Source organism: Trichoderma atroviride, chromosome 4 (genome assembly GCF_020647795.1).
Source record: "Trichoderma atroviride chromosome 4, complete sequence".
Lineage (NCBI taxonomy): Eukaryota > Fungi > Ascomycota > Sordariomycetes > Hypocreales > Hypocreaceae > Trichoderma > Trichoderma atroviride.
This window is the reverse complement of record NC_089403.1, coordinates 24,644-48,016: the sequence shown is the minus strand read 5'-3', so window position 1 is coordinate 48,016 and position 23,373 is coordinate 24,644. Positions and strand designations below refer to the sequence as shown.

The 23,373-nt window shown below is 46.1% G+C and overlaps 9 protein-coding genes across 9 annotated transcripts; 3 read left to right on the top strand and 6 right to left on the bottom strand.

Annotated features, from left to right (window-relative positions):
• Positions 1–51: 51 nt before the first annotated feature.
• TrAtP1_007210 (uncharacterized protein) lies at positions 52–1,795 on the bottom strand. The gene is made up of 2 exons (XM_014092884.2): positions 1,563–1,795; positions 52–1,509 (listed from the first exon to the last, which is right to left on the bottom strand). The coding sequence occupies exons 1-2, from the start codon at positions 1,773–1,775 to the stop codon at positions 265–267; spliced, it is 1,458 nt and encodes a 485-aa protein (XP_013948359.1). The 5' UTR covers positions 1,776–1,795; the 3' UTR covers positions 52–264.
• Positions 1,796–1,804: 9 nt separating this feature from the next.
• Positions 1,805–2,943, bottom strand: TrAtP1_007209 (uncharacterized protein). Its single transcript, XM_014092883.2, has one exon. The coding sequence runs from the start codon at positions 2,850–2,852 to the stop codon at positions 2,301–2,303; it is 552 nt and encodes a 183-aa protein (XP_013948358.2). The 5' UTR covers positions 2,853–2,943; the 3' UTR covers positions 1,805–2,300.
• Positions 2,944–4,493: 1,550 nt separating this feature from the next.
• Positions 4,494–5,527, bottom strand: TrAtP1_007208 (uncharacterized protein; the record flags this gene model as incomplete). Its single annotated transcript, XM_014092882.2, has 1 exon — positions 4,494–5,527. Exon 1 carries the CDS (start codon positions 5,202–5,204, stop codon positions 4,494–4,496), a length of 711 nt encoding a protein of 236 aa, XP_013948357.2. The 5' UTR covers positions 5,205–5,527.
• Positions 5,528–5,564: 37 nt separating this feature from the next.
• TrAtP1_007207 (uncharacterized protein) lies at positions 5,565–8,039 on the bottom strand. The gene is made up of 6 exons (XM_066113431.1): positions 7,772–8,039; positions 7,644–7,712; positions 7,042–7,584; positions 6,802–6,990; positions 6,471–6,742; positions 5,565–6,420 (listed from the first exon to the last, which is right to left on the bottom strand). The coding sequence occupies exons 1-6, from the start codon at positions 7,903–7,905 to the stop codon at positions 5,708–5,710; spliced, it is 1,920 nt and encodes a 639-aa protein (XP_065969517.1). The 5' UTR covers positions 7,906–8,039; the 3' UTR covers positions 5,565–5,707.
• Positions 8,040–9,494: 1,455 nt separating this feature from the next.
• Positions 9,495–10,257, top strand: TrAtP1_007206 (uncharacterized protein; the record flags this gene model as incomplete). The annotated part of the gene is made up of 2 exons (XM_066113430.1): positions 9,495–10,104; positions 10,163–10,257. 2 exons carry the CDS (start codon positions 9,495–9,497, stop codon positions 10,255–10,257), a joined length of 705 nt encoding a protein of 234 aa, XP_065969516.1.
• Positions 10,258–11,078: 821 nt separating this feature from the next.
• On the top strand, positions 11,079–13,547 carry TrAtP1_007205 (uncharacterized protein). Its single transcript, XM_014092881.2, has 3 exons — positions 11,079–11,746; positions 11,812–11,956; positions 12,050–13,547. Exons 1-3 carry the CDS (start codon positions 11,370–11,372, stop codon positions 13,094–13,096), a joined length of 1,569 nt encoding a protein of 522 aa, XP_013948356.2. The 5' UTR covers positions 11,079–11,369; the 3' UTR covers positions 13,097–13,547.
• Positions 13,548–14,796: 1,249 nt separating this feature from the next.
• TrAtP1_007204 (uncharacterized protein) lies at positions 14,797–16,585 on the bottom strand. Its single transcript, XM_014092880.2, has one exon. The coding sequence runs from the start codon at positions 16,532–16,534 to the stop codon at positions 14,876–14,878; it is 1,659 nt and encodes a 552-aa protein (XP_013948355.1). The 5' UTR covers positions 16,535–16,585; the 3' UTR covers positions 14,797–14,875.
• Positions 16,586–17,538: 953 nt separating this feature from the next.
• TrAtP1_007203 (uncharacterized protein) lies at positions 17,539–18,861 on the top strand (the record flags this gene model as incomplete). Its single annotated transcript, XM_014092861.2, has 2 exons — positions 17,539–17,634; positions 17,689–18,861. The coding sequence occupies 2 exons, from the start codon at positions 17,539–17,541 to the stop codon at positions 18,859–18,861; spliced, it is 1,269 nt and encodes a 422-aa protein (XP_013948336.2).
• Positions 18,862–20,361: 1,500 nt separating this feature from the next.
• TrAtP1_007202 (uncharacterized protein) lies at positions 20,362–22,449 on the bottom strand (the record flags this gene model as incomplete). The annotated part of the gene is made up of 3 exons (XM_014092879.2): positions 20,362–21,098; positions 21,146–21,429; positions 21,479–22,449. 3 exons carry the CDS (start codon positions 22,447–22,449, stop codon positions 20,362–20,364), a joined length of 1,992 nt encoding a protein of 663 aa, XP_013948354.2.
• Between the last annotated feature and the right edge of the window lie 924 nt (positions 22,450–23,373).

Below are 23,373 nucleotides of genomic sequence, written 5' to 3'. Positions count from 1 at the left end.
TCGGCAACTAGGCAAATTTCAAGCCCAGATTTCCCATTAACTGTAATATATGTCTGAGGGTGGAGGTGTGTGAGTAAAGGCGACCGCGATATCAGGCTCATGCAACTGTGTTTTGTGGTCAAATATTTGTTATCCGATTATAGCAAGACTTCCCTTTTCCCCCTGCGGGATAGTTGAATAGCTGAATGACACTTAGTCCATCAAACACAGCCATTGACTTAACTAGCTATGCTATATCTAGTATGAGGGCACTCCGTATCCATGTCACGTCAATGAGGGCTTGTTCTTTACATAGCTCATACCCGAAAGTTGGTGACCTATCTTCTCCCACTGGCCTTTGTTCATGTATCCAGATAACCAAAAGTTTCCCTCATTGTCCTTGCCGATGATCGGGAACGCATTAGGAAGCACCAGGCCAAACTGGTTATTCTGGATGTATGTTGGGAAACCAGGCTTCTTGTTTCCCTCTCCTGGCTTAACAGTCGCTGCTGAGAAGTCCAGTTCGTAAAGTCTTGCTTTACTCCAATTTGAGTATGTAATCATATGCATTCTAGAGCTGCCGAAAAGTGGTGGAAGCTTTACGCTAGACTCACGCCACATAGACGCAAAGGCTTCAACCTGCGCACGCGTGCCAAGCTGCTGAATTCCACTCCGAATAGCAAATGCGACATGGCTTAGAGGCTTTTTAAAGATCTCTTGAGTGTCTAATAGGACATGAATGAAGCCAATGGCATTCGACACGTAAGGTGCGCCTTTGGGAAGCAAGTCTGCTTCCAAAGCTGTCCTCAAGGAGTAAGCATTGTTCAGCACAACTAATCTTTGAGAGTCGTTCGGTAGATGAGAAATAGCCACGCGTGTCCAGAGCGCACAAAGCACATCTCCTTCGGTGAGGAAAGGCTGATCTACTCCGGCACTTACAAGCTCTTCTATGGCTTTCGCCCGAAGGCTTGCGATGAACGAACCCGGAATGCAGACCATGCGATTCTCATGTGTGCGGAAGAAGTCACCAATATTCCTGATTCCGTACTTCGCCAAACCCAACACCGATAGCCGTCGGTTGCTTAGGCCATGTAACTCTGCAGGATTTTTGCCGAGATGTGCCAGTGGGTCGCCACCACCACCATATGGAGGAACAACTTCGTCGTCTCGGCCCTGAAGTATCAACGTCCAGGCGTTGAGAAGTGCCTTCTTTCCCATAGCATCCATGAGCGTATGCGGCCAGTATAGAGTGACGAGTGTCTTGTCTTTGAACGTTGCTATATAAAGTCCCAATTGGGGGATATCCTGATTTAGATATTCGCGCATGCTCGTTGGACTACCCTCGCTACGGATCAGATCTTGGAATTCATCAGGATCGCATACGATAGCCGGCTGCGAGCTCGCTTTGGGTAGCTTCGACGCAAGTGGGTGATCTGCAGCATTGATGGCATAGTCAACGTGCGCGTATGTAAGGCCTGGCCGCTGTTTGGTAAATTCGACTGGCACATGGTATTCGAGGCCTCCATTATGCTAACAGTCGGTTAATGTCTTGCCAAAAGGATCTTGATTATGCCACTTCTTACGTTTCTCCGCAAGCGCGCCCCCAGTTTATGCCAGCCGTCGCGTTTTACCAAGGCTTCGAGGCTTCTGTGTAGCTTCTGAGGGTCCAATAGATCGTCGAAGACAAACATGGAATATAAAATAAAAGCTTTCCAGAGTGGCGTATCATCAAAAAAGCGAAAAGCGATGACCGAATCGGTCGGCACCTTGGCTGGCGTGGCTGGCTTGCCAAACATGTTAAATAGTTGCCGTAGTTTTCTTTCTCAGTCCAAACATTTGACCTCATTCGAGGTATTAATCCAATGATCTTCAGATGCCTATACGGGCTAAAGCCTCTGGGAACTTGGTCGATACTGCTACTAGTACTAGTACTAGGATAACACTGACAGCTCTGCGTCGTATTTCGTATACCATACATGACGTACAATGCAGACGTTGTAACCTTGGGATCTACTGTGTATTTGGTTGCTTACCGAACGCATAGACGGTAATTAGAGGCCTCTTGGCGCTGAAAAGCACCTGAAGTCGGGTATGCATAATAAGGTAGCTAACAACCGAGATACTTCCTAGCCTCGAATTGCCCCTCCAACGAGTTATTCCTTACAGCAACATACCTCGTTGCACCCGCTGAGAGCGAAGCAGTCAGACTATCCTTTGCCTTCTGGATATAATCGATGGTATTTTTAATTGACAACTTGCCTTCTCCTACCCTGAAATCGCAGACATCATCCATTTCGCTCCGGCAGGTAACCTACCCAGAATTATACGCTTTCTAAATTTGTCTCTCCAATCTCCTCTCCCTTCACCGCCTTGACCAATCCATCTAGCCAGTCCTGATGGCCAAGCAACATTCTGTTAGGCTTCGCTGTGGCCAACCTTGCGGCCGGCTCGCCGATTTGACTTTCCTGGGTCATCACCCTCACTCTATTTCCTTCAAGATCTTCCACTAACCAAGCATGATAAACTTCAATTTTCTCGTTCGTGTCGCCACCCAGTCGTGTGGACCACGCAAGACGACCAGCATGGCGCGGTCCAGGCGAAACTGCCTCTTCAACTAGACACGTCAAGACAGGTAGCCCGAACGTGCTGAATTTGAATACATCGCCCTTCTGCAATCGAGGTCCAGTTTTTGGCTCGGTGATTTGATCGCAATTTCTATAATACGACTGCCACTTTGAAATATCATTTAATTGCTCCCAGATTTGCGTGACTGTGATGTCCTTGACAATGATTTCGTTGCTAACGAAATTATCTGTTGTACCCGGTAGAAACTTGTCGGGCCAGATGATTGCTGATTGCGTTGGTGTTGACATTTTGGGGTATGAGCTTCCCTTTTTCTTCAGAAAAGTAATAAATAAACAAATATGTCTGAATCCGGGATTAAAATGATCAGATGAGGAAGCCAGTCTTTTTATTGCATTTAAATAAGACCTGGTGACTGGATTTGTAAGCCTTGGAGCTGTAGAGCTAATATGCTGCGTGGATGAAAGGGTCCAGTGCTGCTTAGTAATGTACATACCTAAGTTTCCATTGACCAGCTTTATATGGCGTTCTAAAGCTTGTCTTGTAAGTGGAAATATTACTCAAAAGAAGCCCTGCTGTATGGGTGCTCGGCGACGTTTGGTGAACTCGCACTCTCCATATAGTGAGGAGAAATTAATTCCGACAAGCTTCTAGTAAGGCAGCTTAGACCTGCAATTCTTTATCTTTAGTAGAATGAACCTATAATCAGTAGCGTAGAACAGTCATCATACTATTAAAGAAGAAATAACTAGCGCATAAAATATATTATTTTTACTCTATAATCTGTTCAATTGGCCGCGCAGCTAATCGAATTCATGTACAGATACGTTTGCCTACCTTGAAGGAGTGGGGGTTAACTTCGAGGCACAGTACTACATCCTATATACTCTAAATATGAGATCTAGATCACTATAATCTCCCATCTAGGCGGAGCATGTTGATTAACTATACGGAAGCTAGGGTGGATGAATCTGCCTGAGATATTGTCAATCAGATTATTGATGTGCAACATCCGGCTAGTTGATAGTAACTCTCCTATTTGTTCCATTCGGCTATTACAAAAATATGGCTACTCCTGTAGTGGATGGTATTTTACTAGAACTAGAGGTAAAACAAGATAAAAAAAAATTGACGATTACGAATACAATTTGAATTTTGAGACGAAACAACAGCCTATGAACTCTGGGCTGGTTAACTGGATGTGAGAAAAAGACGTGCTCTAAGGCTAGCTGTTGCATGCCAATTTGGCCGTTCAATCAGCGGGATACTTAGTCTCATTTATACACTCTATACAAGTATTGTCCTTTCTCTTGTATTTAAGTAGCTTTTAGGGGCGCTTTGGCTGACTCTCCAAGTGTAATGAGATTTTGCTACGCTGAGGATAGGATCATGTAGCCTATGTATTACTGTTGTAGATACGAAGTGCAACAATTTTCCACCTAGCTTACTATTACAACCAAGATTCTACTGCATGTACAACGCAATTTTCTGTTACTAGACTGTTCGCTTTATTGTGTAATGCTCATATGAAAGCACCATCTAAAACAATGCGCCAAGAGTAACAACATTGGGTAGGTAGTCTTACAATTACTTGTACATTGTTCTTGGTTTTCATGCAATACAGCGACCTCAGTGGGGTAGCAATGCCACTGTAATTCACTGTACCCGGCTTAGATTAACCGCGCATACGCAGTGTGGTCTAAACAGACGATCTACGCAAAAAGCCATTTTGTTACATTCATTATGGCTTACCTGACCATTGAATTGTTGACATATAACCGAGCATAGCAAACTTGGTTAAAGGCAGATAGACAAGTATTTCTCAATTTATCTAAATTATCTATCTCTTCTGTGGGCATTATTATTTGAGGCATGCGCTCTCCCAAAAGCCTCCAGCTATGTCATCCTTGTGTACAGCCCAGAAAGCTGCACTACGCTTTGTCGGCAAGCTGATCGATCGAACTCATCACGGCATATAGCTTCTTCGCACGCTGAGTATCATCTACCAACTTCGTAAACTCTTCCTTTCCAGTACCTTCTCCATCATAACCCCACTCTAGTCCGTATTCCACAACGCCGCTGTCGAACGTGTAGCGCTGCCTGTCCCGGCATAAGCCGCAGAAGATCTCCTTGAACTCTTGCGCGAAATGCATTCGCGAAAATGCGTTGGAGATTTCTTGAAACTCTTCGTCTGTCATGACCCCCTTCAAGTTCGGTAGGTCATCTGGTAGCCCAAGGAGGTGCAGGTTTGGCCCAAGAAGGTCGCCATGAATGCCGTAGTGGACAAGCCCAACTTCGGGTTCCTTCCATGGCGCCAAGGTTTCCATCGTATGCAGCGCAATGGAATCCCAGATAATCTGCATGCGGCGGCCATTCCTGCTCCACTTGGCGTCTTTATCCGGGATTGTGTCAATGAAGTCACGAGCGAGGTTGGCACTGTCGACCTCGAAACGTCTTGTATTCGTCACCAGTCCCTTTGTTTTGGTACAAGCGAGATCGTGGAGAAGACAGCTGACAACAACAAGCTCGGCGCCAAGCACATCGCCCAGCTTCGAAAACTCAGGTATCTTCTTCTGTAGGAGAAGGCAAAAAGCGGCACTTCGCAAAACGTGATTCAAGACTCCGGGGGCCGAATACTTCATGGCATATTCGTAAGAAGATAGCACAATGGGAGACGAGGGAAACTGTATTCCGGCCAAAGGAAAGAAGGAAATGGGTTGGTAGTTGAAGATGCCATGTTTCTCCGTGTTGATTGAAAAGAGATGAGAATATCCAGATGAGTGAAGCTATTACAGAAGAGTGAGGCTACTACAGATGGGCGAAGCTATTATATATGTTTGCGACTGTTAGGAAAAGCCTAATGGCCGAACCCGATGGATCGACGATGGATTGTTCATTGGTAACTTAGTTTGCGAGACGCCTCGGAGCTTGGGCACATATTAATAATTGGTGGTACAATACTCCGTATCATCACGGCATTCACGCGGAGGCTAGATTGCAGACCAAAGTAGTATAGTTCTTAGTGTCGATGGCTTGTTATGATCCAGCAGCTACCCTCTGGTGACTATATAAGCCGTAAATTGCCTGGTAATCATGGTGTTCGCCACTTTTGTCACGCCTGTTCATTCTATTATTATATATAGTCCTAAGGCCAATCGTCCCATGGGTCATTCCCAGTTGTATCATTGGCCCATCCCATTGTTATCGTTGTCCACAAATCCCGAAATACCGGTGGCTCGTCATCTGCATGACGAGTGGAAAATGGATTTTCATTACCAGCTCCAAGACCAGTCTCCCACGTAGAAATATAAGGGTCCATTCTGTGATCAAACATCGGGCAACCCTGAATTCCCGATGACGATGGAATTGCCGCTGCCACCGCTGCCGCCTCTGCAGCGGCCGCTACTGTCTTGATACGTAGCGCGACCCGGCGGTCGTACTTATCCTTAACGATACGCAAGACGACGCGACTGGCAGAGACGGCATCGACTCGAGTATTGACCGTGGTCAACTCAGAACCTTCGCACATATGTGTCAAGAACTCATTAAAATGCAACTCGCTTCTTGCCCAACAGTCATCCCAGTCAGGGAGCTCAGTAAGAGGGAATGAGAGACGAAGGGCGATGATGATGGTGATAACAACCTTCATCCAATCATTGGAAGAGAAGGCAGTGAATGCTGATTGCCCTAGATCAGAGACAAAGTCAAACATCATCTTGATTTCGGCAACGCAACTTTTAAGCTTTGATATTGAAGGGAAAATGTACCCAGAGGGCCTGTTCTTAGATTGCCCCACGCGAATTAAAGGGCAGCCTATAAGATAGATGCGAAAAAATAGCTCCGAGAATTTCACTGGTACTTCTAGGCTCTTAGTTTTATTTCATGGAGCGCAATTTGAGGATACTTACCATCACTGGCAATTCGAGTGAGCATTCGTTGCCGGAGCTCTCGACCTTGGACTTCCAGGCCGAATAGGACAAACTGGCTCTGTTGTTCAGTTGTCACGGTGCTCTCATGTATTGCGTCTGTAGCCGCGTTCGTGTAATTCGTAAATTGTACGAGGTAACTCAAGGCGAAGTCGCCATCGGACTCTGCGCACTTCTGCAGAATGTCACAGCAAGTAGCTGTCCAAGCAGTAAAGGGAGGTTTTACGTCTAGCTTCTTCCAGGCGACCATGAAACTAAGATTCACTGTAAGCAAACGTTCCAACAGTAGATACAATCCTAGTAGAATACGTACTTTGATCCAGCGTAGAACCATGAGAGATATGTGCGGATTTTGTCAAGCTGCTCCTTCGTCACTTCAGAGTTGACGCCGTCTTTCAACTCGGGCAACTCTTGATCAAGTCCCATGTCGCGAACCATATCCCCCGCCATACGGACATACTGAAAGGCTTGCTTATTTTTAGGCCTAAGGTGGAATGGATACCTATAGTTGTAAGTGTTTGTTCATTGGACAAAATTGTAAGACACGTATTACCAAGCACAGTAGATGAGTGTGCCCTGCAGAAGTTCAATGCTCCTTTCCCCGCCGGCCACAAACTTAAGGCCTAAAACCTTTCGAAACTCTTCATCATAGAGACTATGCCCTTGAAGAGTCCGCGATCCAGACACTGCCGCTAAGATCGCCAGTAAAACGAATGGCCGAGAGGCAGCAAGGCTTAAAACCGTGTCTTCGGGCTGAAAGTTAATGCAGGGGAAATGGGACAACATTCTGCCGAATGAGGCCAGTAGGGACTCGGCAGAGTCGAGGTTGAATTGGGGTTTCGCGTGGAGAGATTGGATGGAGTGGCTGTGCGAAGACGAGGGAGTGAGAAAACCTGTCATTGGTGAGGAAGTGAGATCATAAATGTCAGAGTTCGGCTCAGAGGGAAACATGCTCTCGAGGAACTGTGCATGACTATCGCGCAGGGCGTCGAAATTCTCGTCGACATCAGGCAGTGACTGCACGTCAAATTCAATAGTGAACGTCCTTGATGGGCGGCTTGCGGGCAGTGGCTGAGGTTGTGCTGCATCACCAGGGCTGATTATCAAATCAGTATTCATATCCACTCTGGCCCTTGATCGTCAAGCAAGACATACAACTTCTTTCTTCTTCGGCGAGTACGTGGACCTGTTCGTGATATACATTCTCTCTTGGATTCAAGACATCTAAATGTGGACGCGTCAGTGTACGTTGTTTGCTGTCGGCATGTTTTCTCAATTCTTACTTGCGGCAAACTGTAGGCAGTTCGCTCGGCTGACACTTGACCTTGGCCGCTCTGCATGCCTCACATGCTATTGAAACAATCTTTTGTGCGCAGGTAATAGTTTCTATAGCGGGAGAGACGCTATATGCGTCCATCGAGAGGGGTATGTGTTACTGTAGATGCAGCGTAGGTTACCGTAGGATTGTGTGTCGCAATGCCCTTGGGTAGATGGAGATCCTCCAAGGATTTAGCGGGGCTCAAGGATTTCCAATTCGGCGATGCAAAGTAAAAGAGTGCCCATACTGGGCAGGGGCAAAAGATTCAAATATTACAGGCACTGATCCGGGCTAAAGCAGTTGATTACCTAAGTCATCCTGGCATTTTCTCTGCCAAGTTCTTGTAACAGTCTATCACTAGATCTCAAGTGGAGATTTCCCTTTGTGGAAAAGGTAAGACGTAAGTCCGATCTCCTTCGGCGGTTAACGTGCATTAGACGCTTTCCGTAAAACTCTCTTGGAAAATATGGGTTTAGGTTAAAGTCGACCGCCTCCTATTTACCAATCGTTTTCTCGCGGCCTGGCGCTTATTAATTCTTCAGAACTTGATATCTATTCCGCGATTGACCCGAGTTAGCTTTCTAAGGAGGTGGATGTCGATGGTAATACAGCCCGGTTACAACATTGCTAGCTGGCTGGCTCAAGTGGCAGCCGACGAGTTGGAAAATCAAATTGCATCTGGATATCTTCTTAGTATCTCGAGAAATGTTCGATGATGTCGCGGGACGCTGGTAGCGTCGATGACCGTAGCATGAAGGCCTTAGGGAATCCAGCGCCTCACAGTTCTTGATGTATGTGAGATAATCTTTATATGAGGGGAAATATCGCCTATGTCCATCGCTTAGAGAGCAGCTCATATGGTTGAGAAGGAATGGAAGATCAATGCGGTATTAAGATGGTCTACCAAGGACAACAGATTGGAAGGCTACGGATTGGGTAGGTAACCATCGGGGTGGGACACTAACTACGGCAATGATTTTAATACTTTTACGTGATGCGAGCGCAAATAAGTCACAAATTAATGACTCTTCAAATCACAATGGCCAGTTAGTGTCTCTTGCAACAAGCCAACTCTCTATTCAGTATATTAAGAGCTACAACAAGCCAAGTATATTAATCTGGAGCTGTGTGTGATTTGCTTGGAATGCTGGAGAGGTATATACAATGGCATAGCGAAATAAATCATGATAACCATCGAGAGCCGGCCTGCTCTTTTTGATCTTGAACTACTACGGGCTTGAAAGGGGCGCTGATTGCCTATTAGATGAAATAAGGCGCAATAAAATTCTAGCAAGTCAGGGACAAAGTCATATAGTTAGCTTATCTATCTTCCGAGCGAACACGGAGTTTGACTAATAGCATGGTAGGTGAATCATAAAGAGGATTCCACTAATGCCATTTGGTACAACATGTTTATTATGATGTCAAAAATAATTATTAATCACAATAATTGACCGAAAAGGTGGAACTTTAAGCCCGGATATTTCTCTAAAGCACAGTTTGTTGCAGGCTTTGTATTAGCCATAGGCTGGGCGCTGACTAGGTGTTACCAATCTATGTAGCTGCAAGGGCATGCTAGAACATACTTTCGAGGGGATAAAAAGCTGACGATTTTCTGATAGCATTGTTTCATTGTTCTCAGCATTTACTTTCAATTCCCTTTGCATCAAGTCAATATCAAAATTGCCATGTCTTCAAGTCAGCCTACAAAGTCTATAGCTGGAGTTGAGGTGATTGATACGCTCCTCGTTCAAGCTGCCCAAGACTTCGCTCGCGAACACTTGGAGGACTTTGCATATAATCATGTTATGCGCTCGTGGATCTTTGGTATCATCATATACACACGTCTCAGAGAGAGAGGAGAGTTTCCGGCTATCGACCTGGAGGCTCATGCAGTCAGCGCCATCCTTCATGATATGGGCTGGGACAAAAGCGGCAAACTGGTTTCTGTGGATAAGCGCTTTGAAGTTGATGGGGCCATAGTCGCCCGAAACTTTATAGAGGAGCAGCAGAAATCCGGAAAGACAGCGGACTGGGACGACCGTAGGCTGCAACTTGTATGGGATGCTGTTGCTCTGCATACAACGCCTGCAATTGCGGCGTACAAAGAACCTGTAGTGAGGATCTGCAGCTTCGGAACTGGTGCAGACTTTCATGGGCCAGACAGTGATTCCACAAGGACAATCACATGGGAGGATTTCTATGCCTTGAACAATGTGTTTCCTCGTCATGATCTGGCGGGCGGGATCCGTAATGTTATGTGTGGCCTATGTAGGACCAAGCCTGCAACTACATATGGTGAGTAACCCTTCGCAATGGTTCTGTCATGTATGCAGCTATACTGAAGTGATTTTAGATACATTTATGATGGGTTGGGGCAGAAAGTATGTTGAAGGTTATCAGGAAAAGGAGAAGCTTTGGTATGAGGCTATTGAGCAATCACTCCCATAGCTATGAGCCACTAGCTTCTTATACATGATGAAATGAATATATCAATAGCGTTTTTGTTGCTGCTTTGTATGAGTCATTCTATTTTTCCCTTTGATCAATCAATGTAACTTGGTAACATTACTTAAATATTCTGTTTGATTGTTCTATTATTGGCATTCCATTAAGTATGCTAGTTAACCAAATCTGTATCTAGGCAATGGTTCAGCAAAATCTGAATTGACTCCACCTAGTCTCCCTCCTTCAAGATTACCCTAGCTAGACAGCAAACATATCAGTCAATGACCGAAGGCGTAAGTTCTTCTTGTTCTCTTGTCTCTCATGACATGGAAAAGCCATGTAATGTTCATAGTAGCAGTCTCATATCAAGAGAAACTTTCAAGAAAAGGAAGACCCAAACGTCTTTTCCCTTGTTGGTTGTATGTTCGAACCTGGCAGCGATTTGTCATTGACTCAGGAGTTTATAGGTTAAACGCCGAGAGTGGTCGGGGTCTTCTTCCGCAATAAATAGTAAGCCAGGGCTCTCACTAATAAGAAGCGGCCCACATCATTAATACCCACGACGGTCTACCCGAGCGTCGCCGGAGTTTCGTATGTTGCCCACTACTTGTCTAGGATATGGAATCATGGTATACGTATTCCTCTGTGTGCAGACATGGAAGGCTAGCTCATAGTTGCTCTTATTTCCAGAGGCATCTAAGCAAGATTACGTGGCCAAAAATCATGGCGGACTAATTGGAAACTTAGGCTATAGCCATAGAGAATATAAATATGCTAATAATGCTCTTAACGCATGTGGAAAATGCTTTCGATAACATCAACTTGCCACATATAATCCCCCAGCCCAGTGGTCTAAATTGTCCTTTTAGAGCAAATTTCGGTTCCGGTCCCCTGAGCCTTATTGGCTTTCTAATACAAGTTTCCAGCTAGTTGAAAGTCAACTACCTGTTCCGAGATGTTGAGCAAGGTAGAAGACAGTATTGGCCCTGGTAGTGTGGAAGAAGGGAGTGAACAACGAGTTGATGATAATACAACTACAAAAATCCCTCGAATGGATATACCTACCTGGAGATGGGTCATGACCCTAATGGGCATATGCTTCGGAACTCTACTATATGGTAGTTTGTTCTCTCTCTCAATCTTGCCCCCCCCTTCCCTATTTATTCGTATGTATGGCTGTATTAGTATTAACCGAGAAGTTGATGCCAGGCCTCGACACGACGATCGCCGCCGACGTTCAAGCTTCGGTCTATGAAACCCTCGGGGACATTCAAAATCTTGCGTGGGTTGGGGTCGGCTTTCCCATGGCTTCGGTAGCCGTTATCCTCCTCCAGGGTCGCGCCTACGGTCTATTTGACGTCAAACCATTGATGATCTCCTCAATTGTAATTTTCGAAGCCGGCAGTGCTTTATGCGGCGCAGCTCCGACGTCGGATGCCTTGATTGTCGGTCGAGTGATCGCTGGAATTGGTGGATCGGGAATGTACTTGGGGTAAGCCTGTGTTAGAGAAGAGGTCGTGGTTGGGCATCTGGTGTATTCGGCTAACGTGCATTCAGGGCCCTTACATACATATCTATCTTCTCGACGAAGAGAGAAGCACCGCTGTACAATGCTCTCATAGGGCTCTTTTGGGGAATTGGGGCAATCCTTGGGCCTGTAATTGGCGGCGCATTTTCGGCTAGCGCGGCCACATGGCGATGGGTAAGTAATTAAGCACTACAGCAAGGCTTATATACATACAAAGAAAGAGCACCAAAGCTAAATTAAAGAAACTAACGCTGAGATTTTGTTTAGGCCTTTTACATAAACCTTCCTCTCGCGGCCCTATTCGCTCCTATCTACTTCTTCGTCTTTCCGTCGTTTCAGAGAAAGAATCTTTTGCTTGTTGAAAAGCTGCAAGAGATCGATTGGATCGGTGCGGTTCTTAATGGGGGGGTTTTTGTCCTGTTTATGATCGTTGTCACCTTCGGCGGTTCGACGTTCCAGTGGAATTCTGGATCTGCAATTGGGCTCTGGGTCGCTTGGGGAACTTGCCTCCTTGTCTACGTCTTACAGCAGTACCTTAGCACCTTGACGACACCGGAGCGACGCATCTTCCCTTTGCATTTTCTTAAGTCTCGAGTCCTTGTGCTGCTATATATTACAACAGCAGCCGTCGCGGCTGCTAACAGCATCGCTCTTTACTACATTCCCTTGTTCTTCCAGTTTACAAGAGGCGATACGGCCCTTCAAGCCGCTGTCCGCCTCCTGCCCCTAATCATCGTCTTTATATTCTGCATTATGCTCGGGGGAGCTCTCCTTCCTATTACTGGACTATATGGCATTTTCTATATCATCGGCGGAGCTTTCGTTATTGTTGGCGGTGCTCTTATGTTTACGATAGATGCTGGAACGAGCACTGCGAAGATATACGGATATGAAGTGTTGCTTGCCATCGGGACCGGTCTGCCTTTCCAAAGCGCCTATGCCGTCGCTGCTAGCAAGGTCCGTGTGGGGGACCGGGCCAATGCCATCGGCTTCATCAATGTGGCGCAGATCGGGAGTATCGCCATCTCGCTCGCCATTGCCGGGTCACTCTTCCAGAATCTCGGCTTTGATCTGCTCAAGACGGCCTTTGCAGACTATAGCTTTTCTGACGACTTTATTCGATCAGCTTTGTCGGGGACCGCATCGCCTATATTCTCCTCCGCTGATCCCGACGTAGTCGCACTCGCAGTTTCGAGTGTGGCCGAAACAATAAGACGCATTTTTGGGGCTACCATAGCCGCCGGCGCTGTATTGTTAATCGGCGGTGTTCATATGCCGTGGGAGAAGCTTGATCTAGAAGTTGTTGCTGGGTAGATTCTCTTATGTAGTACTAGTCATTTGTTTTGCTCGCGGTGTCCTGAGAGGGCGGGGAATCGAGTTGGGAGAAATCAATACTTACTTTCCTACCTGCTAGGACCCAGCGGACACAAACACCTTCAGACACTAGTGGAGGATACCAGCTTGTATAGACCTATCCCCTGGGATTTAGATTAATAATACTACAATTTCCCTTTGTATACTTAAAATATAGCAAGTATAAGCTCTAAACCAGTAACAAAGCTTATTGACGTCCTAACGAATTAGGAGGAAATTCTCCTCAGAATGCGCAATAATGCTCTCGAAAAAGGAAGGCTGAATACTCAGTTGGAAAACGATTTTGCTTATGCTTGCCATTGTAAATAGTGCCTCCTCGAATCGGGGTTTAGGAAACAGTATTAGAATGATAACCAAGTGTTTCAATATATTCAATGAGATAGATAGGACTGATGCTTTGTATTTTACCTTCTTCTGTTACAAACAAAAACATATAACACTTTATACTTGTTGGCAGACCCGCTTTCCTATTCGTAAAGTGCATGACCGGCCACGACGGCGCCGGTGAACCCCGAAGGCCATAACTTTTTAACCTAGGATTGCGTAGGGCCAACTCGATGCTCATGAACATCTGGCAGCAAAGAAGCGTAGATTTAATAGGAGAGTATTTATAATTACTATCCAAGATCTTCGTTGAAAGGCTTCTGATGGCAAGCACGTACTCATGTATACCCTGTTGTACCCCTGGTGTGCTAGAGTGACAGAGTAACTTCGGTGGGGACAAAAGGCGGCCGCACTGCTCTTCGAAAGCCCTGCGTAGTGCACTCAAAGAGGTCAAAGCATGATGTACGGCAGGGTCGGAAGTTGCACAGAGAGTAGCTCGGGCCTCAGCCTCATAATTTATGCCTGTATCATAGTTTGCATCCATGGCGCGAACTGGCTTAATGGTAAAGCGCCTGGAGAGATAATCTACATCTTCTGGACTCGGGAATGTTACCAGAGGCTTGTTGGACTGGTGAGATGGTGTTGACAGACTTGTCGCGTGATATTTAGATCCGATGCCGGCGTTGATTCTAAAATTGGATGCATAACCGTCACAAGTTCTGCCTGAGGAGACGCATCGCATGCAAGCGGGTTTCCTTTCATCGCACTTGACTTTTCGGATTCTGGAGAACGGAAACATTAGCTCTGCAAATCAATGATAGCCATAGGAAACCAATTGTGGTGCCAGAGTAGTTACCTGCACGTAATACAGCTCACTTTGGATTTTCTTGTAGACACAGACATATTTGTTGAGAGACGCTCTGAGCGGCTTTTCACTCAGTAATATGCTTTTTAACTGCTTCAAACAGTGTTGGCGGGCTTTTTGCTGGCTGGGTTGAGCAGCAATAAATGCGAGCAATGTAAAGCACAGAAAATAGACACGTCCTCTATAGCTGCTTATAAGAGTTACAGGTGTTTTTTTTTTTAGCTCCCATTTCCGTATTAATGTCAAGACCTTAACATGTTATGGCATAATGCTACTGACGGGGGGTGTAGCGTTTGGAGTTTAGGAAGGTGAGGGGCTAATCTTAACAGAACGATATTTCCTCTATTTTTAACCAGTAGCCCGCTTGTAGGATTCAGTGCAGCTAAACCACGTATAGAAAAAATGCCGAGCAAACTAATGAACTTCAAATACGTGGAAACTTTGCCAGATAACACTAAATTTATGTAGAACTTTATAGACTTAACCAAGTTTTATAAGCTACTGCTATAGTATACCGAAGCCTGCTTATCTTAGTTCGCCTTATTATCAGTTGCAACATCAAGCACTGTTGTTACAAACCCTTCCATGTTGTTGGCGATAATCTTCTTCACATACTCTCTGTACGAAGCCAGCCCTCCCAAATAAAACTTTGCCCATGGATCTTTCTTGTCTACATTGGTACCGAAAATCCAGCTTGACACGCCCCAAAACAGTGTCGACTTAGCCCCGTCGGTGCACAATGCCGACCACGTCGCCTCTGCTCCAGGCAACGCTTCGATCGTACAATCAGCTCCTCCTAAACTATCCGAATGATGATCAGCAGCAGACTCGGCGGCTTCCACGCACGCCATAATCAGATCCAGTTCTGACTCGATTACTGGAGGGAAATTGGCAAACGGGCCTTGGGGCCCAGAGACGAGGAACATATTGGGAAACCCAGCGCAAGACACGGCTGCGTACGCTGTTGGACCGTCTGCCCAGTGCTGGCTGAGGGATTTTCCGTCACGCCCTGTGATCCGGACGCGTTTGTAGTTTCCATCGACTGCGTCAAACCCTGTAGCGAATATCAGGATGTCCAGATCATGTTTCGTTCCGTCCGACAGTTCCACGCCGGATGGGATAATCTTTCTAATGGGGTTGACTAGCAAATCAACAACATCAACATTGGAACGGTTGAAGATCTGGTAGTAGCCCGAATCACATATGGGACGCCGAGCGTATGGCTCTTTCGGCTTGAGAATGGCAGCCTTGTGTGGATCGGTTACGATTTGGTCAATCTTGCGGCGCAAAAACTTGCACGCTTCTTCGTTGGCTGTTTTGTCGATTGCCAAGTCTCCAAACGCACCAAACATGAATTGAAACCCGTTACCAGCGTCCCAAGCTTGTTGGAAGATAGCATTTCTCTCCGCCTCGTCAGCGTCCATGGTCTTTCGATTGGACTCATTGAGGCCAAGGCCCATGTATGAGTTCCACACGCGGTTCCAAGAACTTTCGTAATCTCTGTTAATATTTGCTCGCTGAGTCTTTGACACTGGTTCTTGGCCGCTGGGTACAGAGTATTGAGGGTGGCGTTGAAAGGATATCAGCTCTCCAACCAGTGGTGCGATCGCCGTCATAATCTGCACCCCGGTCGAACCGTTGCCGACAATTCCAACTTTTTTGCCTTGCAAGGCCAGATCATCAGGCCACCTTGACGAGTGAACAATTGAACCGGAGAATGAGCATATGCCCTGAAAATCTGGATAATGTGGCTGAGATAGCACCCCGAGGCAGTTGATAAGATACCGTGCCTTGAAAGTCTGGTCATTTGAGCAAACAACAATCCATCTGTGAACACTGTCGTCCCATCTGGCCGACTTCATCTCAACGCCAAAATCCATGAGGGGCCGCAGCTGATGCTTGTCAGCGACATGTCCCAAATAAGCCAGAATATCTGGCTGGGACAGATATCGATGGGCCCATGCATAGGATTGCAGGTCTTCTTTGTCCCACGAGTATCGATAGAGATAGCTTTCTGTGTCGCTCATGGCACCGGGATACTTGTTCCAATACCAGGTACCGCCAACATTTCCCGCCATATCAATACAACGCACCGAAAGGCCTCGCTTCACCAGCCTATACGCAGCGTTTATTCCTCCAAAGCCGCATCCTACAACCAAGGCGTCAACGCTCAGCGCAGAGTCAGACATGGTAAGAGTATGTAGTTGAAATATAAAATAATTAAAGGTGCTAAGATTTTCGATTTTAATATTAGTTCTTAGAGATAATTTTAATACTGTTCCAAGGAACTTTACATCTGATAAATACAAAAAAGAGGGGTAATTATGTAATTAAGTATAGTATACAAAGTACTTATTATTATTATTATTTTATAACAGTTTAATTTACTTAAACAAATTATTACAATTTGTGAAAGTTAGTACAGTACCAAGGTAGTGATATTAAAAAGGATTATACTAAATAAAATAATACAACAAATCCTATTCTATTTGATATGTGATATAACCTAGACTGGAAAAGATTGCATCTCTCTTATATTCCACTTTACAAATACATACAACTCTGTACTAGCTGTACTAGTATACTGTATACATAATAGCAAGTAATAAAAGACTGGGATCGAAACACACGCTGTATAAACGTAATAAGCCCATCCTTGTCAATTTCACAAGACAGGCCCAAAGCGTAGTCAATGCTTGTAATGTTTCTTTAGGCTTCGGTAGCCGGGATCTTTAAGAGTGCTAACACAGACTTTCCGCAAGGCGTCGGACCAAGGTCAAGGCGGACATTAGCAAGCACCCTCCTGGCTAAAACTTCCCATTTGGCCACTTTTTCAAGTCATGTTGGTGATCCGGAGTTTGTTATTAGCCTTGAAGTGCATGGCACCACTGGCGCGAGGCTGAGCACCCCAGCCAAGACTACAACTCTCATCAATCTCGGAGCTTAATAACATCCGAGTTGTTGCGGCGCTTCCACCCCAAATTACCGTCCGCAAGCACCAGTTGGCATGTTTAGAGACGCTGGCATATAAAATCTACGAGCTGTGCAAAGATGCAAATGGAAATCATCAAAGAATACCCCTCAGCTTCATCGACAAAAGATCAAAGAATTTTTCAAACGTTGTTAATAAATATTCATTCACCAAATCCCAACGCCCACATTTAAGCTAGTCGTGTAAAGCCCCATCTCAAATATGCGTATTCTAGTCATTGGTGGGGGTATTGGTGGATTAAGTCTTGCGCACGGCTTGCGTAAAGCTGGAATAGAAGTACGGGTTTTCGAACAACAGGTCAGAACTCCTCAACCAGAGCAGAATAACTGAGTTTTGCTAAACGATTTCCAGATTGAAAAGGCTGAGAATCTGGCTGGATATGGCATTCATATTGATCGAAATGGCCGACGAGCTTTACGCTACTGTTTGCCGCTTTCCAACTGGACGCGACTCCAGTCACTCTTGACGTCGGCCGGGACACAGTTGTTTTTTCGTGATACTCAACTTCGAGTCTTGGCTGAGAAAAACGACGTTGACTTAAGTGGGAAATCTGCACAAGAAGTCGAGCGAAGTGGTGTGGGAAGGTTGGACCTTCGCGACGTGCTGATAGATGGGCTTGACAACGGAACAACCGCCGTCATCCAATGGGGACGAGCTTTTACTCGATATGATCAATTCAAAAATGGCCAAGTACGCGCTCATTTTGCTGATGGAACCTACGAAGATGGCGATCTCCTAGTTGGTGCTGATGGTCCCAACTCGGTGGTCCGCCATCAATTCCTGCCGCACATAGAACGCCTGGACCTTGGAGTATCTGCAATCGCAGGTCGATACATTCTAGACGACAAGAGAGTTGGAAGTCTCCCTCCAGAAATGACCAACGGAGCGCTGAATAACATTGTGCCCTCTGGGAGGGGATGGATGTTCATCTCAGCATGGCGATCAAGACCTGCTGACGGCGACGAATCTTCCGCACCTGAGCACTACATAGTCTGGGCCTACATTGCTCCCTCGAGCGATATACCACAGGGTGAAGGTTCGGTATACGGGGCTGAGCTACATGAGTATGTTCTCAGTTCCATCAAAGGATGGGCGCCAGAGTTGCGGGAGTTGGTGATTGGAAGTGATATCTCTAGCACCAAGTGTTTATCCTTGCGTTCGATGCCTATTTTGACATCATGGGAATCAAGCAACGTGACACTACTTGGGGATGCCATTCATAACATGACACCTATGGGTGGTATGGGAGCCAACACTGCGCTCCGCGACGCAGACACCCTTACGCGTTGTCTTATCGATGCTGCTGCCGGAAGACTCTCTATCACTGAAAGTATCAGAACTTACGAAGAGGAAATGAGACTTTACGCGAACGATGCAATCAAGCTGTCAACATATAACGCGATCAACGCTTGCAAAGGAGGTACTACGCAGCGCTTAGTGTTCCGGAGCTTCTTGCGTGCTGCCCAGACCTTTCCTCTTATTATGCGAGCGACTATAGGACGATCGTCGGTAAAGCAAGCATGAAGAAGATATTATAAATTGGTTGTTTGTATGACATGCAAAGGGGTTGGAGATAGGACGGACAGGACCATATCGGTGCAGCAATGGTTAAAAGAATGGGGAAAGCTATAATAAACAATAACATACAATGTAATGATAAACTTGACAATACTCGAGAGCTGCCGGGACACTTTTATAAAGGCATTTGTATAGGCTTAATGTTGTTAAAGTAAGTAGTAATAATAATTCGCTAGCATGTAGGCAAATTTGTACCCATGAAAATGCTACGTACTGAACTATAGAGATATGGGCACGCCTCCGAGCACTGACTATCGTCATAGGTAAGTTTCTGAGCTGTCTCGTAAAGCTGGCCGTTGAGTGGTATGACGAAGCCGCAGCTAGGATCTGCAAATAACTGCGATTCGCTGTTCAAAAAACTGCCCGTGCCAACGCACAACCACACGATTTTTATAGATGCTGGGGATGTAACATATCTATTGTGGTAAACCAAACTGTCATCTGTTATATACGTCCTACCTAGAAACCGGTGGCCCAGTACACTCAACCGTCTCTATCTCGATTACGTGGCGAGTTAAGATCTTCAACTATTATGAGCAGCATTTCGTTGTGAATATTCCACAAAGTAAAGAATCGCTTAATTCGTATGTGTCAATATTAAATAGCACATCTGCATCAAGAGTCATATGACTACCATGTACGTTTGGAGCCCCTGCTTCACCAGGGGAACTTGAAACATGTCTCGTGACAGTCGGAGTTCAAAAATGGCTTCACTAAGCGATAACATAGTCATGAAAAGCGGCTATGTTATTTGTCAGTAATGGTGGCATTGCATGAAGTCAGATTCTTACTACCGTAAAGAACATGATTGAATAATCTAGTCGATCTTGGTTTCATGATCTTTCTATTGAGCGATAGATGATTGTGGATGGAGCCTTCGTCATCTCCAATCCTTGAGGCAATGTCAAGAATAAGAATGTCTTTACCAAAAGATACTGCCCGCACGGTGTTGGTTTGCGGAATATGTTATGTTAAGCCGTTGCCGATACATATTCAAGAGCGGCTTCTTTTTTACATACCTGGACGATCTGCAATTATAACATTGCCAACTGTTTAGGATCCTGGAACCGGAGATATTGTTATATCTTCCAAAGGAGTTATCTTCAAATTTACGGATATTATCCACAGGCCGAGACAAGTACTCTTAAGGTCATCGCCTGGTAGGAAGATCATCAATATTGTACATAATCATATATATCAACATTCTTAAAGTTTGTTGACTAGATTGTGCCATGCTTGATCTACGTGCTGTAAGCAAGATGGCCAATTCCACTCGCCTTGTCAGTATCGACTTACCGGTCGATACAAAATGATCTCAATGTTAGTTGGCACCCTTTCCATTGCCATATCATTACGCAGCTGATGACAACAATAAGAATGCAAAAGCTGTTCGATTCGATAACTCGGCTGACGCCCATGCCACAGTCAATATATCAATGTAAGGGATCACCAACCAACTGGTTGATCACTAACATTATCCATTCCGTAGTAAAAGTTGGACATTGTATCCTGTTCCGACATGAAGGCAAATCCGTAGTCGTCTGGCCACAATGGGACACCAAGATCACCAAAGGCCGTATTATCATGCAAGACATCCTGAGCTCCGATAACTACGTCCGGAGGTGTAGGCATATATTCTTCCGGAGCTGGGGCATTGCGTGATCGGAGCGTTCGAGTATGCAAGGATGGCGTCGGAATGCTCTCTGCAAGGTGCATGTTTCCCACAGAATCTCTGATCTGGAGCACCACCGCTGCTGGGGCGTAGAGCCCATGTGCACTTGCCTCTTCGAGGACCTTAGAAACACTGCGCGCATAGTGTGCCCACTTGAGAGTGTCGTTGTCGATGATCTGGCTGATTTTGTCGGTTGGGTCAGTGACGCGCTTCTGCAGCATGGCCAACGCTTTGAAGGCATATGGAATGCGAAAAAACGTTAGAAGTGGCAGCGATCGAATATTCTCTGGGCCTATCTTCAACAGAACATCCAGGATGGACTGACAGTCACTGATAAATGACAAAAGTATGCGGGTATAGGTGGGACTGAGTGGAGCGCGGGAGCCAGGCAGAGGAGCGTCGGATTTTGTTGCCAACGATGGTAGACTGAGGCTCTGAACATTGTGGTCGAAGCAAATAACTAGCTCGTGGAGTTTGCTTTTGCACAAGGTAAGATCAATCTCCAGCGAAGCTACTACGGTGAGTTTGTGCATCCCAGTGTTAAGGACAAAGACATACCAGTTAGCAGCTTCGGGTCAAGCATTGCCTCCCATTCTCGTAAGCGCTGTTCGAACCGAGTGGACTTCTCCTTGATATTGATATGCTCCACTACAGCAGGATCAGAGCTCATCTCGGCCTCTGTCTTCATAGCTTCTACATCCTCAGCTATATTGTGCAGCTGAAGCCACGCTACAAGTCGCTGGTCATTTGTGTCAGTGGCATATTGCTTGAAGAGGACCAACGCCACGCCGGTGGAAGGGCTGAAAGATATGATCCTCTGTCGTCGAAAGCTAATCGCAATTCTGCGAAAAGATTAGATAAGGCGGCCAAAGAAACCATGAGTTTGCATACCTTGAACATGTCAAATAAACGCCAAACATTGCTCGATACCTTTCCAGCATGCTGTCCGAGGCATCTTGGGAAAGTTCGGCAATATCTTGATTCTGTGCCTGCCACGATGTTCTACCACCGAATCCGAGATCCATGGCCATTGTGCATGCGGCATGAGACCACTGCGATATATTCAGGTGCTCCAAGTCAGTTGGGGGATGTCCCCATACTGCGATTATCAGAAGAGCCTGAAGCAAGTCAAGGCTTTTGTGACCCTGCACGTGTACTACATGAGCCAGGCTTTTCGTATTTTGCATATGCATATCTTTGAATAGCTGTGGTTCCAACACGCTGCAGCCTGCTGTAATCATTGCGCTTGTTGAATGCGGCCGATATTCCTCCAACGACTCGAGCGGCATGTCGGCCACTGAGCGAACCACCGGGTACTGCGGAAGTAGCGTATTGCAGAAACAGCGGATAAGTTTCTTCTTGGTAGCCGATGTCAGTTTCAACGTTTCAAAGCCGCTTACTGATGAGCTGTGATCTTTGCCATATGAGACGTTGGCTAATCGCCGTGGTGGAGGCACAGACGAGTTGACGGCGGGCAAGACATTTGTGTCTGAGGCTACGAGCCCAGCATTCTCAGTCGACCCAGAGTCTAATGTGCTTTCATATCGGTGGAGACTATTTGTAGAGTGAGGATCATCAGGAGAATCCCTAACGGAGCTACCAAAGAGATTATTCTTGTCGAGATTGTTCATGGCCGCTGTGAGCGACACAATCTTTTCCTCCAGCTCCGTTATGCGCGAGCCAGTGCGGGTGCGCTTCCGGGTCTTTGAGATTTCCTTCCATTCACAATCAATTTTTTGTGCTTGACAACGCCGACACTTGCCGTTCTCTTTGAGCGTGTCGGTATAGCATCGCGTCTTCCTCCTGCGGCAAGCTTGGCAGGCGTGTTTGCCAATGCTGCGAGAGGTCTTGGACGCGGTCATTGCAGCCGGTCCTATTATCCAAGCAACTGATTAGTTATGCGGCACACATGAAATCCCATTGACTCCCTGAGTGTACGAGCAGTGAAGCGGAGGGTAGCTGGTGCCGATGAGACTTCTCCGTTTGAAAAGAGAGGGCCGTCGCCAGGCCTGCCGTGAAGCTCGTCAATCTTACGGGTCTTCCAATTCAGGCGCCGCGCCAACACCCCCACAATTTTCGGTAGAGGCGTACTGTAAGTGAAAGCCCGCTAGAAGCTTGCCTACCTGCATGCTGATAGTTAGATACTTGGTTCATGCCAGATAGTCTCGTGAGCCTCTGATTTCTGTTTTGTTATGTGCTCAAGGCTGTCGTCGTATGGGCGATCAATGGTTGGTTCTATGGTATTCCTTAACGTTGTTGAGCATTTAGCTGCAGGCGATAGTATAATCCTCAGCGTAGCTCGTGTCACATTTTGCAAACAACGCAACAATGCGTCAGCGAAGGATGGTCTAATAATTTCTCTGCGTTGTGTATTTGAATGAATGCAGTCCAATCATGCCACAAACCATGAACGTTTTGATTAAATGTTATACTGTAGGCCTGGTTGAGCACTCAGTGGCGCCGATGGACTCCAAGCTCAAGGGTTTAGATAGCACTGCGCAAGACATTACGTAGAACAGGCGCAGCCGCAAATGACTAATTGATGGGTAATTGTCATCCTTGAAAACATTCTTGTCCTAGCTGCCCGTAGTGGATTGCCCTTTGTGATACGGAGCACCGAGAGTTCGGAGGTTAATAAGGTCCGACATATCTAAAGTTGACTTGGCTTGGCGGGCGGACGATAATAACATCCGTGGCAATGTCTACGGGGTACGGAGCAAGGAGTACACCTTGTCAAATTTACGGACTCCAGAGGCTGAGTATTCAAGCTGAAGACACCAGTATCG